Source organism: Octopus bimaculoides, chromosome 29 (assembly GCF_046866305.1).
Source record: "Octopus bimaculoides isolate indiv1 chromosome 29, ASM4686630v1, whole genome shotgun sequence".
Taxonomy (NCBI): domain Eukaryota; kingdom Metazoa; phylum Mollusca; class Cephalopoda; order Octopoda; family Octopodidae; genus Octopus; species Octopus bimaculoides.
The window spans coordinates 6,891,729-6,905,947 of NC_142956.1; the positions used below are offsets into that span (position 1 = coordinate 6,891,729).

Consider the following 14,219-nt stretch of genomic DNA (forward strand, 5'->3'; position numbering starts at 1 on the left):
GAACTTACAGTTTACTTAAATTGGGCACGTCACCGAAGGCTCTTACTTCAACTTTTTCGATATTATTATTGTGCAAATATCTGTAACATATGAAAAGGAGAAGGTACACAAATTCATGATTTTGAATAAGAAGAAGGGGACGAAGAAGACTTAGTAAAAGAAACATCTACAGAAAGGTGAGAGGGGTACATTACAAGATCAAAGAAAGAGGAACGATATCCACTACATCAAAAAGGAGCGGAGAAAAAAAAGGAGGAATAAAAGTAATAGAAGCAGGAAGTTGATTATGTAAAATAGGATAAAATAAAGAAGCAGAAAACGAAGAAATGAAGACAAAAAAAAGGTGATGTTGAAGAAGGAGGAGTAGAAGAAGAAGAAGAAGAAGAAGAAGAAGAAGAAGAAGAAGAAGAAGAAGAAGAAGAAGAAGAAGAAGAAGAAGAAGAAGAAAAAGAAGAAGAAGAAGAAGAATGAAGCAGAAGGGGAAAACAAATACAAAAAGTAAACAAAGAACAAATGGGGAAAATGAGAGGACGAAAGAGTAAAAGAAGAAGAAGAAGAAGAAGAAGAAGAAAAAGAAGAAGAAGAAGAAGAAGAAGAAGGGAGTAGAGGAGGAGGGGAGTGGAGGAGGAGGAGGAGGGGAGGAGGAGGGGAGGAGGAGGGGAGGAGGAGGGGAGGAGGAGGGGAGGAGGAGGAGGGGAAGAGGATGAGGGGGAGGGGAGGGGGAGGGGAGGGTGGAGGAGGAGGGGAGGGTGGAGGGGATGAGGAGGGGAGGGGGGGGGAGGGGAGGGGGATGAGGAGGGGAGGAGATGGGAGGAGGAGGAGGGAGGAGGAGGGGAGGAGGGGGGAGGGGGAGGGGAGGGGAGGGGGAGGGGAGGAGGAGGGGCGTAAAGGAAGAAGAGCTGGAGTGATAAAAAGGTGAAGCAGGGTTGACCGGAAGAGAAATTATACATGCGAACACATACTCAAGTAAATACATGCACAGACACACATATTTACAGGCACGCGAAAAGACTCACGCAGTTCTATCGAAAGAGTGTGAACATGTTGGGATGGACAAGGACTTGGAGCGAAAAAGAACGGGAAGAGTTTAAAATTTAGTAATATATATTGTCAATGAAATATTATCAAGACTCATTCAACTTACAGTGTGCTCATACTTGGCAGGTTATGGAGGGCTTTTGCTACAAGTTTTCCGATATTATTATTATGCAAATATCTGTAAAATAAGAATTGGAGAAAGTAGACAATATCAGGATGTTGAAGGAGGCGAAGGAGACGATGAGAAAGTAGTAGAATACGAAGGGATAGAATGAAGGGGCTACATTAGAAGATGAAAAGAAAGAGGAGCAACAAACACTACATCAAAGGCAGAAGAAAATAGAAAGGAAAACAAGAAGAAGTAGGTGACGTAAAATACAAAAGCAAAAATTAAGATAAAACACAAAACGAAGAAGATGAACAACATCGACAACAAGGAAAGAAGTGAAAATGATCTAGAAGAAGAAGAAGAAGAAGAAGAAGAAGAAGAAGAAGAAGAAGAAGAAGAAGAAGAAGAAGAAGAAGAAGAAGAAGAAGAAGAAGAAGAAGAAGAAGAAGAAGAAAATTGAAGAGAAAAAGAGCGGAAACTAGAATGAAACGATGAAACAGGACAAACAGAAAGTTGAAAAACAAAATAAGAAAACTAAAGACGAAAATGAGAAAGGGAAAGAAAATGAGAAAGAAGAAATTGAAAATGAGAGAGAGAAAGAGAGCATGTAGGAAGAGGCAAGGACGTGGAGCGAAAGAGAATGGGAAGGTTTTAAAGATTTAGTAATTCATTGTCAATTTCATATTATAAACAAGACTTTTCCAACTTACAGTGTTGTCAACCTGGACAGATCTTGGATGGCCCCTACTTCAATTGTTCTGATATCATTATCATTCAAAAATCTGTAAGATAAAAAGAGGAGAGGGTAAACAAAATTCATTATGTTGAAGAAGAAGAAGAAGAAGAAGAAGAAGAAGAAGAAGAAGAAGAAGAAGAAGAAGAAGAAGAAGAAGAAGAAGAAGAAGTAGCAGTAGTAGTAGTAGTAGTAGTAGTAGTAGTAGTAGTAGTAGTAGTAGAAAGACAAGCACGGAAAGAACGGATGAGGTGGCTACATTAGAAAGAGGAACAACAACCACTGTATCAAAATCAGAAGAGAAGAAAAAGGAACAGAAGGAGGAAGTAGATTATATGAAATACAAACAAAAAAATAGGATAAAATAGAGAAACACAAAACGAAGAAGAAAATGAAGAAGGGAGGAGAAGAAGAAGAAAAAACAGAGGATTGAGGCGAAAAATAAACTAGCGAATAATAGAGGGAAAACGAAATACGAAGAAACCATTTAAAAAGAATTGAATAACACAGAAAAAATAATAAGAAGAAGAAGAAGAAAGTAAAGGAATATCGGGATGCTCATAAAAACGAAAAGAAGGAAGGTAGCAAGAATAAGAAATAAAGGAAAAAGGGAGAGGAAGAAAACCAAGAATTTACTAGTAGTAGTAGTAGTAGTAGTAGTAGTAGTAGTAGTAGTAGTAGTAGTAGTAGTAGTAGTAGAGCCAGAGTGGATAAGAAGATAAAGCCGGATTGGCCAGAACAGAAAGTATACATGCGAACACATTCAGCTACACACGCGCAGACACACACATTTACAGACACTCACAAAGTATCACAGAACAGCATAGAAAGCGAGTGAGGATGTAGGGAAGGACAAAAACGTGGAGAGAGAAAGAAGGGGAAGGTTTTAAAGATTTCGCAATCCATTATCAATATTCATATTATTAACAGACTTACAGTGTTATCAAACTGGGAAGATCACGGAAAGCAGCTGCTTCAAGTTTTACGATATTATTATTATCCAAATATCTGCAAGATAAGTAGAGGAGAAGGTAGATAAACATCTTTATTTTGAAGAGGGAGGAGGAGGAGGGGGAGGAGGAGGAGGAGAAGAAGAAGAAGAAGAAGAAGAAGAAGAAGAAGAAGAAGAAGAAGAAGAAGAAGAAGAAGAAGAAGAAGAAGAAGAGGTTGCTAATCAGTTGTGATGTAGACGAAAACAGCATACATGATATACATTTCGATACACTTGCAGGCACACATTCACAGGCACACAGTGACAAACAGCTTCTATATACATATAATGATGTTTGCACTAACTGTTACCGTTAATTGTCACGCACTCATTTACACCAAGCCTGAAGAACAGGCACTCACATATATTCACAAACATTAATGCATTTTGAGCCAAGACAGAGTTTACACATACATGTAGACATAACAATGCAAGCACCAAATTGTTCTCCTGATCTATCACGCTCTCATATACCCCATATCACAAACAATAAACCACATCTTTGGAAAGACTAGTGCCGGTGCTTACAATGAAGAGTGGCACGATATAGATTTCGAGATATATCGTCAATGAAATACTTAAAAATAAAACCAGTTCAACTTACAGAGTTATTAAACTTGACAGATTTTTGAAGGTGACTGATTGGATTTCCTTGATATTATTAAAATTCAAGTTTCTGGAACATAAAATGGAGTTAATAAGAAAATGTATAGAACATATTTGTAACGGATTTTTTACTCAACAATTAGACGATGGTATGGGTGGGAATTTGAACGTGTTGATGAGGAAAAAGAAGTGTTACGATCAGGCAAATTCTTATGCATAAAAGGGGTAAATTTCTGATCGCAACAACAGGAATTGTTCAAACAGGGAATTAATATTCAAAGATTGGGATTATGTGACAACAGGTATAATACCCAAAGAAATTAATGTCCAGTATTCAATTGTTTAAAGGTAGGAGGTGAGCGGTCCGAACCGTATGCAGCTTTCTCTCGTATTTTGTACCATCCACGCCAAGCTCTCCTGTCTTCTTAACTCACCTTTTTAACAGGAAGTAAACAAGAATACCTATCTTGTCCCATGCTCACTTCCTGTATATATATATATATATATATATATATATATATATATATATATATATATATATATATATATATATACGTCATTTCAATTCTACCAAAAGGTCGTTGACAAACGTTTATCTCGCCACATTCAGAAAACATTGTAAGTTCTCTCATTTAATTATATTATAGATATACATAACATTCTCCTCCTTAAAGGAAGAAAGTTAAACGCAGTGAAAACTTTCTTATTTACAATGGCAAAATACGAGAACTGCATAAGTCACACAAATACATGTAACATCCTGTCACAATCAGCTGACTCGACATAGTGCTTCCGCAATGACATTGTTTTACCTCTAATATGTTGAATATTGAGATTAAATTCTTGCAAAGATAAACCCCATCTCATTAATCTCTGATTTTTGTTCTCCTTGCGCAGAAAAGTCAGCGGATTGTGGTCGGTGAACACTTCAATGGAATACTTGGTGGTTCCCAAATATACGTCAAAATGTTGCAATGACAATAACAAAGCAAGGATTTCTTTCTCAATGGTTGAATAATTTCGCTGGTGTTTGCCAAATTTGGTTGAGTAATAACAAACAGGATGATCAACACCCTTTGCATCTGATTAAAACAGAACACCGCCGACACCAGCGTCATTTGCATCAATAGAAACCTTTAATGGTTTCCCAAAATCTGGTGCTATCAAAACTGGAGAACTCATGAGTATGGCTTTTACTTTCTCAAACGCGGCCCGACAATTGTCACTCCAAATACATTTGACACTCTTTATCAACAAATTAGTCTAACAGTATCACATTTGATTGTAAACATAATATAGACATGCTTAACTGTCATACTAATACTAAATCAACTATTATCAATACAACTGTAACTATAAACATCTTCAATTTAGGAAATAATGTTGCGAAATGTGGCATCCTAACACCAACACAACTCCAACAGTCAAGCCAGCAGCTGGGAAACCGCAAGCCTGCCCAGCAAGCCAACTTACTTAGAGGGGAAGAATTAGTAGAAGCCGGCCGGATGTCTTGCGTGATATCGTTCTTCGTCACCCTGTTCACTTCGACTGGTCACATCGCATCTTTTCACAGAATGTCTTCGTTACCAAATTCACACTGACTTTTCTCCTCCCTGTTCACATCGCCAACTTTTCTCCGACTGTGTTCGTTACCATCTTGACACTGAATGTAGTTCCCCATCACCTGATCTGGGATAAACTGCTCACATTGCTTACCTCTCATCGCCAAATCTTCACATCACTTACCTCTCATTTACAGCTCTACTCAAATCTCAACTCTCATCGCTCAACTCTTCATATCACCCAGCTCTTTACATTGCCCAACTCTTCACAACGCCTAACTCTTCACTTACCCAACTCACGTCGTTAACTGACCGACACCACGCATTCCATCCCTAATTCAAATTGTCCACCCTACAGTAAAAACGTACACAGGAACGTGTGGTATGCTTTACATCAATCACGGGATCGTGAACATTATTTCTCATTAGAATGAATTATGATCCATTATTGGTTTTCTTTTGTAGAACTACAGAACAGTATTTTGATTTCCAGTAGTACCATTTAGAATTATATCTATCAGAATATTTCTTCCATTTTATACTCTCCTTCATAACAACAATATATGCAACACGTTATGCTAACACCAACAGTTTTCATACTTTCCGTTCCCTGAATATTGTCTTAAGGAATTTTGATGTAATGTTGGTTCAGATATTGGTCTGATACCATCTTCGTGTGCAATATTGTAAATTATAGACTCCGTTTGAATCAACATGTACAGAGAAACAGTTTACTTTTTACTCCAACATAACATCATGTTTGAAAACTGAGGTCAAAAAAATAAGGTATTATTTAAGAACATAACTAACGAGAATTTAAACCACTGAATGTGGAAAATATGTAGAAATTGTCTAATACTTACAAAGATTCAACATTCGGTGGAATGGGTTGTGGGACCGACGTCAGTCCCCGAGATGAGCAATCTATATCTGTCTTAGAATATTGACATTTGCATATGCTGCAAATGTCTGACGCAGCATGAGACTCCAAACATAATCTCATAAAGAGTACCAATACAGAACTCAATTTCAATTGATAAAACATTTTTAGACGTAGATTAATCTGTAAAAGAAGAAAATATAAAAGATCAGAAACTTCAATGTCGTTTCTTTTCTATTGAAGTTTCTTCGTAGTACAAGCATTGTCCCCTGTTCTATGAGATGGATTTATCTTTGATTTCATTTTCAGTTTCATATTTAAACTTTCCAAACTGAATTCAATGATAATCCAATGTGGAAAACATAATAAGCTATAGCTTTAATGAATGATAATGTCTAAGATAAACAGAACGTAAATCGCCCCTGATTACACACGCACAAACACAGACACACACACACACATTATACATATATGCGGAGTGCATGTGTATGTATGTAATGACAGAGAGAAAAAGAAAAAAAAATAGTAAAGTAAACAAATAAAATAAATGGGGAAAAGGAAAGAAAATTTATGCCGACAATGCACTCCTCAACACGTGTAATGTACCGGTTAAGAAAATCTTCTGCACTTCCTGCGCGTATAGTACGCCAGAGACCATTCCTAAATAATTTGCAGTTCCATTTTTGATCATTCCAAGTGCTCCTACAATCACTGGTATTGTGACCGTCTTGAGGTGTCACATTTTTTCGATTTCGATTAGCAGATCTTTACATTTTCTATGCTTATCAAATTCTTTTGCCGAGATATTATGGTCACAGGGTATGCTTATGTCAATCAATAAACATACTCTATTGCTTTTGTCTTTCACAACAATATCTGGATTATTTGCCTTGATGGTGCGATCTGTACATACTGGGAGTTACAGCCTAAGGGTGGGGCTTGTACCATTTGTCAGCAGATTTAATATTATAATGACGACACATTATCCAATGTGGATATTGGCCAACTCTGTCATGTCTTCATTTGCATTCTACAGGTGCTAAAACCTTACATCCAGAGATTAGGTGGCCGACTGTTTCCATCCCTTCGTTGCAGTATCGGCACTTTGAGTCTGCATTATTTTTCATCATGTTGACTTGATAGTTTCGGGTCAATAATCTCTGATCTTGGTCAGCCAAGATAAAACTTTCCCTCTCTACCTTTTGCCCTGAGGTCTGTAGCCATTGATGCGTGTGCTTCTGGTCTACACCAGCTCGGATCATTTTACACATCTGTGTAATTTTTCGCACAGTTCCACCCAGCCGTTTGACCGTGAATCCCAAGGCATGAAAGAATCGCCCGTGTCAAATTTATATGTATAGATGTTTATGTTAACTATAAAGGTCCCCAGTTTGAGTTCTAAGGAGCTAATGATCTGAAACCGTGGACAATTTAAGCTGCACTTCTCCACTAACCACTGTTTCCTTCCCTACTGCTCATATCCAAGACCAGCCACCTACCGGCCAGGTCTAACAACACTTTTTCGAGGCCTTTGTACGAGTCATCGAACATCCGATGTGACTCTCACTGTTGTTGAGAATGTTGTTTGTTTCTGTTATTGATGTTGCTGTTTTAAAGTTTGCCTGCTGTTGGTGAAGTTGTTATTGTTGTGGGTATTGTATTTGTTGTTCTATCGCTTTGCTTATGAGACTAGGCACTCTGTCTTCCAACTTATTGCACTTGGTGCTCACAAATTTTGAGGATTTAGGGGTCAAGTCAGTATTTTCACAAGCCCTCCCTAACCACTAGGGTACTTTGGTGACTTCCGAGGTCACTTCTATATCCGAAGAGTAGACTGGATTTGCATTTAGTTTCTTCCATATCGTTTGCTGTTGCTAGCGGTGGTCGGGTTTGTGGAGGTGTTCAGGAGACTTGTTTCACGCTTTTCCCTGAGTGAAAGCTGTTGGGTTTATAGTTGCTGTGGTGGGTGCTGCTACCACCTTTTTAATTGCAGTAGATGTTGCGCTTGAAGCAGCGATGCGGGGCGATTCATTCCTTTCAATTTCACCACTTTGAAGTAGAAATCTTTGAGGTGATCTAGTGTGCCACAAATATGACATCTGGGGTTTCTACCCTTTATGACCACCCGCATCTACCCCGCAATCTCCGAAATAGAAAAAAAAGTTTGGTATGCTAGCTGCGTCTTCTGGAAACAACCAAAACTTGGACTGCCATTACTCTTGTATATTGTTAGGGGTTTGATTTAATGCTATTTCCCCTTGATCCTTTATCGCAGCTATTTCTCTGACCTGGTCCCTATGAGGGGGTACATTTGTGACCCTGAGTTCGTCACATGACGTTCTATATCTAAGGGCAGCATCGCGAACTGCAGGAAGGTGCAGTTCGTTGCATCCATCGTACGCACATCCACTTTATTGCTACAGTTGGCCACCACGGTCCCCTGTTGCATTCCTTGGAAGATATACACTACGGAACGCTACACATCTTCCAATTTTTTTTTCCTATTTCGGTTGGGGAAGGGAATTGTAGCTTCGTTTCTGGGCGATTGATGCTCTTATAGATTATTGTTATTTTCATGGTGTACACCATTCCCCTTTCTGGGAGTGAAATGACACCAGGCTGAACGATATTTTTCCTGTGCTTTGTAGTGATATCCACTTATTCTTCAAGTAATAATACGTTTCCCCGATCTGTGACGTTCGCGAAGAATGACTTTTCTTTATAGATTTTCATCGTTGTTGTTGTAGCTGCTGTTGCTGCTACTGCCCGTGTAGATTAGATTATTGCTCTATTTTCATGTTACTGTTGCTATTTTCTTAACTGCAGCACCTGCTGCTGATGTCTATGTTACTGTTGTTGTTGTTATTGTTGCTGCTTAAACTATCAGCGCCATTGTTGAGAGCTTTATTGCTGCTGCTGATTACACTATCATCGTTGCTGTTGTTTAGTTAGCTCTGTTGTTGTTGTTGTTGTTGTTGTTGGAGTAGTCGTAGTTCACACTAATATTAGTGTTGTTGTTATTGTCATCGTCGTCGTCGTCGTCGTCGTTGTCTTCGTCGCGGATGTTATTTACTGCTGTGGGTTTTATTGTTCGTCGTTTCTTTGCTGATTTCAATGGGAGTGGCAACTGCCTCGTATGGCCGACTACTATGGCAGGTCGTTCAAGTACCACCTAAGTGGTGAGGCAAATACATTTCCTCCTAAAAATACTCCTCTATTTAAATTTTTAGGAAAAGAAATTAATAGAAGATATGTATGGGAAAAATTCTCGGAACAAGCTGATGCCAGTTCCATCATTGGAGATTGGAGAATCTTCAGTAGAAATCTGGATGCATCCGCAAAACAAAAGTTACAATTTCAGTTCTCGGAAATACTATAAAGAAAGTAAATTTAGAGAAAACTACCAGCGATATTTCAAGCTTAGATGTCATGTGTGATGCCTAATAATAATTATTTCTAATTTTGTCACAATGCCGGCAATTTTAGGGGAGGTGTTTGTCAATTACTTCGACCCCCAGTGCTATATTGTCATCTCATCAATCCCAGAAGGATGAAAGACTAATTCAAACTCGGCGATTTTGAACTCAAACCGTAAAGACGGACAAAATGTCACTACTTCTATTTGTCCGACGTGCTAACAGACTCGTCATTTCACCGCATTCACAATAAAAATATTTTCGTTATTTCGTTATTAGCCACAGGAGCAGAACACAAAACAGAAAAGGACAATACAACACAAGGGACAAGATATATACATATAGAGATATATATATATATATACACACACACACATATATATGTATGTATGTATGTATGTATGTATGTATGTATGTATGCATATAGATTTCGCCATGTAGGACTGCTGAAATCCACAAGTTTTTTCGTTAGGATAGATCGCTAGCCGCCATTCTTTATTTTCTCGCCCTGTTTATTTCTGGGTTCTTTTCTCTCGAAGAGCGTAGACTCGAAACGTAAAAGACTTCCTCACTTCCCGAGCGTTAACATAATACATCTGTTCGTTGTTTACACACATCGTCTGTTGCTTTTTTTGTAAATTCTCACGACCGCAGCCACTTGGCTGAAACACATAAATAAATAAATAAATATATATATATATATATATATATATATATATATATATATATATATATATATATATATATATATATATATATATATATATATATATATATATATATACATACATACATACACACATACATACACACATACAGAGTCTATCTTTCAATCTATATGCCTTCAGTGGCTAGAGTGTTGCACTCACGAATGCTAAATCGTTGGTGCGTCGGCAGAAACGGTTTACCGTATATTTTCTGGCTCTCTGCATATAGAAGTTAAATCCCACCTGTTTTGAGAAGGCAACGAGAAACCCCACTAATATTCATCCCAAGTCTAGTCATTGTAGCCATTGTTCTTGTAATCTACTTAACGCTGGCAGGGCAGGATGTGGGTCTCTTAGTTCGTACAGAGAGGACTGGAGAAGGTTCACAGGAAAAAGATCTACCCAAAGACAGACCCCCACCACCACCACCACCGATAGCCTATATATGCACGACTCGTGTATAATTATCTCTGTTGGGTTCGACCTTCGGGAAAATTGTAACACGTTTTTGTACACGCATAACTGCATTAATATTTAAACTACACGAAATTTTATTTTTTTATTTTTTTAAATTTTTTTGTTTATGCACTTAAAACTTTGTATTTACATGTATGTGTACCTGGTTGACAAGCATTTGTCAAAAGTTTTGGTGTCCGAATTTTGCAGTTTATCATTCAGCAATCTCAAAACCTTGCAAATTCAGATACGAGTAAGAATATGTAATAGACATGCAAAAGAATATATGCGCAAGATACGTAAAATTCCACAAATTATAAGGATAATATAAAATACTTTTTGAATAAGTGAAACTCCACAATAGGATGTATGCGACCAGAATGTGCACACAAATATGTGTACATTAGGGCTTTTATGTGTATATGCATGGACATGTATATACACATACATGTATGCGTGCGTGTATGTGTGTATGTGTGTGTGTGCGTGTGTATAGTGTAGTGTTTGTATGTGTACATGTACACGCATAGGATGTGTATGGCTGCACAGTCAAAGCACAAAACATAGACTGAAACAAAACGATGTACACTAACCCATGAATATACACTCAAAATAATGGTTATATAACTATAGAAATGTTATTTTTTACAATCCGCCTTTCTTGTTTTCCCTCAGAAGTGTGTTGTGTTTATATTTTTGTCTACAATTCTACATTGACTCATTTATGGGGCATATTTAGTGAATATACGGTCCTCATGTAGGAGATGCTCTTGTTACATGGGAGGGAAAACTGTCCATCTTGGTGCTCTTTATTTTTAGTCTTACTTAGAACTACACGTAACCACCCAGTATTAAATACGAGTTCGCGTAGCTGTACTCCCACTCTGTTAAAACACTGACCATGAATTTTATTTATGATAATAACAAAGAATAGTATGAAGGGGAACTGTCTGCGATTATGTTGAAAAAGTAGATTTGTCTCGCGATGTGACAAATAAATTCGTGAAATGAAGACTTTTTCTTCTTAACTGTTGCTAGTAAATCTTTCTGCTGCATAAAGAAAAATGGGTGCACGTTTCTTTAATTGTTGCTCCTGTTCTATTTAGTAAACTCTTCGGGAGTCTGAGGTTTCGTTCGCACATTATAATACGCGAAACTTGGATTTTGTGCATTTAAAATCTCCACTGGAAAATTTATAGCTTATCTTCATCATTATAATGATCATCATCTTGATCCTGATAATCCTTACCATCCTCCTCCTCCTCCTCCTCATCATCATCATCATCCTATCCTCACAATCATCATCATCATCACTATCTTCGTCCTCGTCAACAGCGTCTTTATCGTCGTCGTCAGCGTCATCATCATCACAATTATCGAATCATTGCTTTTATATTCTTTTGTTAGACCCGGTATATGAGCCGCAGAATGCCATTGTTAAGGTTCAGTGTTTCACTAACTTTCGTAGTCAGCGCAGTCAGGTAGATTCCCAATGTAAGTTATGTAAATCGAAGGATGCAACTTGTTCATGTTCATTATTGCTGATGTTATCTGAATTTACAATAAATAAAACTGACTATATCATCGGCAATCATCGTTCATCGTTTGACAAGTATACAATCATTAAGCCCAGCGGCCGGTTCATTCAAGATTGTTGCCTACAGAACTCGGGAGCACAATTTTTTGATAATCATCCGCGTGTCATTGCACATTATTGGAGCATCTAAATTCCTTAGCAGCATGATTGGCGCGCCAACTTTCAGATGCAGTTCGTGAGCTGGTGGTTCTGCGGGTCCCCCCTTTTGTTAGATTTGTCATGGGCCGGCCAGTCTAGCTCAGATACATGGGAAGCTGGATTAAATTTTTCATCAACACAGGGGAGCCGAAATAAATTTTTTCAATGTCCAAGGTTGAGAAATGCTGATCTATAACGATGGTTTTTATTTAGGCACATAATTATAATGAATTGCTTAATATAAAGAAAAGTATGTTTTCTTCAAGCAAATACAGTTAGAAAAAATATTTACCATTTCAAGTCATCACTAAAAACAAAGCTCATCAATTTCTGAATGAAATAATAATTTCATTCTTTTATTCTAAGTTGTAAATTTTGTCCGAGAACTAAAGCAAATAATCACCAACTGCATTGTTAAAAATCTGCAACTCGATACCAAATATCTGCAAATTGATTAGAAATGCATAAATTTGATAATAACAATGTTTTTGGTACGACCACACACCTGAAGGCATCGTCGAAAATAGAAATGCAAAGATCCTATGGGATTTTTTGATTCAGTGCGACCATGAGATAGAGAATAGGAAGCCAGACATAGTCTTAATTGAGAAAGACAACAAACTATGCCGGATCATAGACATAGCATGCCCAGCGGACAACAAGGTATGCGATAAGGAAGAAAGAAAAGTCGAGAGATATGACAGGTTAGCTTGGAAGTTAAGCAGTTGTAGTCGATGAAAAAGGTAGCAGTAGTAACAATAATTGTGGGTGCCCTGGGAACAGTGAGCAAAAATCTCGAGACGTACGTAGAACAAATATGGGCTGCAATAAGGGTGGAGCACTTGCAGAAAACAGCACCTCTTGGAACTGCTCGAATAGTCCGAAAGGTGCTCGAAAAATAAGAGGTGTTACATTAGCACTAGTAGTGAACAGCGGACACTCTAGTACATCTCCAGCGTTAGAAGCTGTGCAAAGGCAATAATAATAATAATAATAATAATAATAATAATAATTATTATTATTATTATTATTATTATTATTATTATTATTATTATTATAGTAATAATCCTTTCTACAAAAGGTACAAGGCCTTAAATTTCGGAGTAAAGGATATATCAATCTGTCAATCGTAATAGAAGACATCTCTTTCCATTAGTACATCAAAATTGTGACATATGACAAGAATAGAGTGAGAAAAAAAACTAGAGACTTACCTGATGTCGAGCTAGTCATATATTTCATACTTACACCGATGGTGTGCTTTCGGTTCTTTCATCAAGAATAAAGAAATGTAAATAATGTTTTTAAAAATAAACCTCCGTCAACCGGATCTGACTATTCTCAATCAATCGAAGTTACTAAGCATTTTTATGAATTGTGCATAATTTTAATTGGGTTTCTCAATAGATTTCACCTCTAACCGCCTCTTTTGTGACACAAAGTCTTATTCGCTTCTATTCATATATGTGTGTGTGGGTGTGTGTGTGTGAGTGTGTGTGTGTGTGTGTGTGTGAGTGTGTGTGTGTAATATATTATATATATATATACTATATATATACATATATAATATATATATATATAATATATAAGATTTAAAATTAGGATAAAATCTTTATAAGAATTTATGAAGTAGTTAGCGTGAAAAACCTCATAAGGGAAAAATTTATTAATTATTCCCTTTAAATATATTTATTTATATATATATTAAGGGCATTACTATACATAAATGACTCACGCTAGGAGGGACTCTTAAAGTAAAAACTACCATAATAAACACCTTGTACCGGTACAATGTGTTTAATATGGTAGTTTTGACTTTAAGAGTCCCTCCTGGCGTGAGGTATTTATGTATAGTAATACCCTTAACATATATATAAATAAATATATATATATATATATATATATATATATATATATATATATATGTGTGTGTGTGTGTGTGTGTGTGTGTGTGTGTGTGTGTGTGTGTGTGTGTGTGTGTAGGAG

At 37.1% G+C, this 14,219-nt stretch overlaps 1 protein-coding gene across 1 annotated transcript in view; it reads right to left on the reverse strand.

Moving 5' to 3' along the window:
• Positions 1–13,671, reverse strand: part of LOC106873888 (uncharacterized) — a 173,194-nt gene extending 159,523 nt beyond the window's left edge. The window contains exons 1-7 of the mRNA XM_089345360.1: positions 13,448–13,671; positions 5,903–6,102; positions 3,476–3,547; positions 2,817–2,888; positions 1,858–1,929; positions 1,145–1,216; positions 9–80 (exon numbers count right to left, since the gene is read on the reverse strand). Of these exons, the coding sequence (XP_089201486.1) occupies positions 9–80; positions 1,145–1,216; positions 1,858–1,929; positions 2,817–2,888; positions 3,476–3,547; positions 5,903–6,084 (542 nt within the window). The 5' untranslated portion in view covers positions 6,085–6,102; positions 13,448–13,671. The remainder of the gene's footprint in view (positions 1–8; positions 81–1,144; positions 1,217–1,857; positions 1,930–2,816; positions 2,889–3,475; positions 3,548–5,902; positions 6,103–13,447) is intronic.
• Positions 13,672–14,219: the final 548 nt, after the last annotated feature.